Source organism: Otolemur garnettii, unplaced genomic scaffold, assembly GCF_000181295.1.
Source record: "Otolemur garnettii isolate 467f Iridium unplaced genomic scaffold, OtoGar3 scaffold00013, whole genome shotgun sequence".
Taxonomy (NCBI): domain Eukaryota; kingdom Metazoa; phylum Chordata; class Mammalia; order Primates; family Galagidae; genus Otolemur; species Otolemur garnettii.
This window is the reverse complement of record NW_003852408.1, coordinates 1045996-1050187: the sequence shown is the minus strand read 5'-3', so window position 1 is coordinate 1050187 and position 4192 is coordinate 1045996. Positions and strand designations below refer to the sequence as shown.

The window sequence follows — 4192 nt, the reverse complement described above, 5'->3', positions numbered from 1 at the left end:
GGGCTGGGGATTCGAACCCGCCACCTTAGGTGTATGTGGCTGGCGCCCTAGCCGCTTGAGCCACAGGAGCCGAGCCAAAACATGTCTTTTCAATGAGTGTTTGAAAAGCGGCTCTGCTCACCCCGCGCTCCCCGCGGGCGCCACCCACTCCCGGACCTCGGCGCGCATGGGAGCCCGCCTGAGACGAGGGGCGCGTGGGTGCCACCGGGGCGCTCCCCTGCCCCACCTCGCCTGTCCAGCGCCGCGAGCGCCTCCCGCTCCGGGACCAGAAAGGAACCGCCCTCACGATCGTGAAACAAAACTTTTGTCCTCTCCCCTTTCCTCGGGAGCGGCCGCGAGCGGCAAGGTCAGAGTTGATCCAGGGGCCCATGCCCTGGCCCGGGGGGCGGTCACCCTCCAGTCCCCAGCCCCGGGGAGGAGCAGCGGGTCGGAATCCCAGGGACGCGCAGACACCGTCCCGCCAGCTGGGCGGTCCCCGAGTCCCGGCACCTCCTTAAAGCCGCGGCTCCGCCCCGCCCGCCGGCGATTCCGCCCAACCGTCTGGTCCCCGCCGCCTCGGTGGAGTGTCCTAAAGCCACGAGCCCGCTTGGAGCGCGCCGCCCGCACCGTCCTGTGCCGGGGCCCGGGTCCCCGCGTCCTTCGATCCGCCGTCATGGCCAGCGAGGAGCTGGCACGCAAGCTGCAGCGCCGGCTGCAGCTCGAGGAGACCGAGGAGGGCGGTCCGCAGCTGGCTCCCCCCGACGCCCCAGCCCCGGAGCCCGGGCTGGAGCCCGTGCCGCCCGCCCGGGCGTCCACGGCCAGCGCCGACGCTGAGCTGAGCGCCCAGCTGAGCCGGAGGCTGGACATCAACGAGGGCGCCGCGCGGCCCCGCCGCTGCAAGGTCTTCCACCCTTACTCCGAGTTTCCGGAGTTCAGCCGCCGCCTCATCAAGGACCTGGAGAGCATGTTCAAACTGTGAGTGCCTGCACTGTGCACCCCGCCGACCCGGGGCCGGGGAGGACAGAGGTGTGACGGGAGTGGGAAGCGGAGTACCCTCTGGCAGCGAGTCTCCCGCCCTGCTGGGCTGGGACCAGGTGGGATGGAAAGGCAGGGGTTCCAGGGCCTCACTAGCCTTCGGTACCACGCAGCCAGATCCTGAGCGCCCGCGTGGGTCCCAGTGCTGTGGGGCACCGGGCCGGGCTGGGGACCCGAGGGCAGGGGCTGCGCTTTCTCGGACGCAGCCCAGACATGCCGCCCCCGCCCCCCGCCCGGCCCTGGCGGCTGGGTCAGAGATTGTTCCGAGCGCAATTTCTAGGAAAGGGTACTTCTCCGCGCCTCACCTGTCTGCTTCAACTTTATCCCCCAAGGGAGAAATTAGCCCCTGATGTGCCTTTCTCTTTTAAAACCAAAGGAGAAAATTAATCCTTGGCTGCTCCGCGGGTCCTGGGAACTGAAAGTTGGTTAAAGTCCCTGCGAGGAAAGCAGGACGTCCTAGAGCGAGCGCAGCTGGGGAGCCTCCCGGGGCTCCGTCTCGCCTGTTCCCAGCTTCCTGCCTCTCGGGTGGGAAGCGCCAGTGGACCGGACTTAGGCGCTGGCACCGGCCCAATGAGGGTTAGTTCCAGTCCGGCTCTGTACCCAGGGCGACACTCAGCGAAAGAGGCAGAAAGATCCCTGGTGGCCTGGGACCTCCCTGGGCCTCAGTTTCCTTTTCTGGAGAGTCTCTGCCTTTTAAGGCCGTAGAGTATTTTGCACCCTATAAGCTCCTAACTGATCTATTAATATTATTTCCAGAATTGAGCTGTGACCGGAAAAATGCCTGGGGGAGCTGAGGCCTGACGGCCAGGTCATGCTTGGGGCGTTTTTTAAAAGCGCTTGGAATGTGTTTGTGTTCTGCGTGGTGGTTCTATTTAAAGGCGCCCTGGCTGCTGCCTGCCAGGCCCTCTCCCCTGCTCAGAGGTCTGCATAGGGGCACCTGGGAACCTCTGGCCCATCAGCTTCCCTGATACCCTCTCCTGGCTTCCCCGCACTGGCGTCTGACGTTCGCTGGGTCTAGTCTGGTCAACTCAGAAAGGCGGAAGAATGAGACTGGGGCTACGATGGAAAAGCAATAGGGGAGGCGACGATTTGTCAGACCCTTTTAATTTATCTAGGGTTATGCCATTCAGGGGACACTGCTGTGGCCCAGCTGCTCCCACGTGGCAGCCCTTCCTCCCAGTCATCCTGGATCCAGGCAGGGCATCTTGGGGACTGACCTTGAGCTTCAGGTTGCTTTGTGCTCACTCAGGCTTCTTTGGTGTTTCCTGCAGAACAGTCTTTGGAAGGGTAAGTTTGCTACTCTGCTGCCTAAGAGTAATGGCGTCCAGGCAGTCAGAGGGTCTTGGGGGACCCAAGGTGGCATATTCCAGGAACCAAATCCTGGACCAAGATCAAGCTAAGAAGAAAGCGGTGTGTGGTCCCAACAGACCTGACATTTCACTGCACATGATATTTCTTTCTGGTTTGGGTTTTATGTAACTTGAAACCAAATTTGGCATAAACAGGGAATTGGCTTATGAAACCAAAAAGGCATTACTAGATTCAGGTATGGCTAGATCTAGGAGCTCAGATGATGTCATCACTTTTTTTTTTTTTTTGAGACAGAGTCTCAAGCTGTCACCCTGGGTAGAGTGATGTGGCATCACAGCTCACAGCAACCTCAAACTCTTGGGCTCAAGCCATTCTCTTCTCTCAGCCTCCCAAGTAGCTGGGATTGTAGTTGTCATTCTTGTTTGGCAGGCCGGGGCTGGATTTGAACCCACCAGCTCTGGTGTATGTGGCTGGTGCCTTAGCTGCTTGAGCTACAGGAGCTGAGCCTTTCTTTTTTTTTGAGACAGTCTCAAGTTATCACCCTGGGGAGAGTACTGTGGCGTCACAGGTCACAGCAACCTCCAGCTCTTGGGTTTAGGCGATTCTCTTGTCCCAGCCTCCCGAGTAGCTGGGACTACAGGTGCCTACCACAACACCAGCAATTTTTTTTGTTGTTGTTGCATTTGGCTGGGCTGGGTTCAAACCTGCCACCCTCGGTATATGGGGCCAGTGCCCTACTCACTGAGCCACAGGTGCCACCCTCAATGCTTTTTCTTAAGCCAGCTTCCTCGTTGTGCTGTTCCATTCTCGATGGCTCATCCCTGGTGTGGCAGCATAGCCATAGCAGCTTAAATAAATCACATACAAATGTTAAACATCTTGAAGTGTGCATAAACTGGCCCTTTGTTGCCCAGTCATGGCAGCAGCAATCCTGTGGGGCTGAACTTGGAGCCAAGTTTCCTGTGTTCAAACCCCACCCATACAACTTGCTACTTTGGGAAGCTTCCTTTAAAGTTCTGTGCCTTCAGCTTTCCCTTCTGTCAAATGGGAATAGAACAGGTCCTGCCTGTGGGATTATTCCGAGGATTAGAAAAATTAATGTATGTGAGGCATTTAGCTAAAGCCTATGGTGAAGGCCCAGTGGTTTTCAGTTAGTAATTTTTAGATTATCACAGAGCTGTGATTCCGATGGATGTGCAAATTTTGTGTTTCTTTGTTTAATAATTCTCTTTGCCAAGTCTGAGTTATCCTCACAGACTGGTTACTTGATGAGTTATGGGTCCACTTGGAACTCTGTGATTTGCCCTGCTGGGTTCTGTGGAAGGGACTTGTTAGCTCCACTGCTGGGTGAGTGTATTAGTTTCCCAAACAAAATACCACAAACTGGCTAGCTTAACACCACAGAAATGTATTCTCTCACGGTTCTGGGAGCTGGAAGTCTGAAATCAAGGTGCCAGCATGTCCATGCCCGCTCCAAAGGCTCTAGGGGAGAATCCTTCCTTGCCTCCCTCCTACCTTCTGGTGGTTGCTGGCAATCCTTGACATTCCTTGGCTAACAAGGCGTCACTGCAACATCTGCCTTCGTCACCATCTGTGTATATTTCTGTGTCTTCATGTGACCTTCTGATAAGGACACCAGTCATCGGATTTAAGGCCCACCCTAATCCCATATGACATCCTTTTAATTGAACTTGCTACAAATCTTCAAAGACTATTTCCAAATAAGATCACATTCTTATGTTCAGCGCCTGTAGCACAGTGGTTATGGGGCCAGCCATATACATCGGGGGTGGTGGGTTCCAAGCCGGCCCAGGTCACCTAAACAACAACAAAAAAGAAACACCCAGGTGTTGTGGTGGGTGCCTGT

At 56.5% G+C, this 4192-nt stretch overlaps 1 protein-coding gene across 1 annotated transcript in view; it reads left to right on the top strand.

Annotated features, from left to right (window-relative positions):
* Positions 1-477: 477 nt before the first annotated feature.
* EFHD1 (EF-hand domain family member D1) overlaps positions 478-4192 on the top strand; it is a 45481-nt gene continuing 41766 nt past the window's right edge. The window contains exon 1 of the mRNA XM_003784856.3: positions 478-954. Within this exon, the coding sequence (XP_003784904.1) occupies positions 653-954 (302 nt within the window). The 5' untranslated portion in view covers positions 478-652. The remainder of the gene's footprint in view (positions 955-4192) is intronic.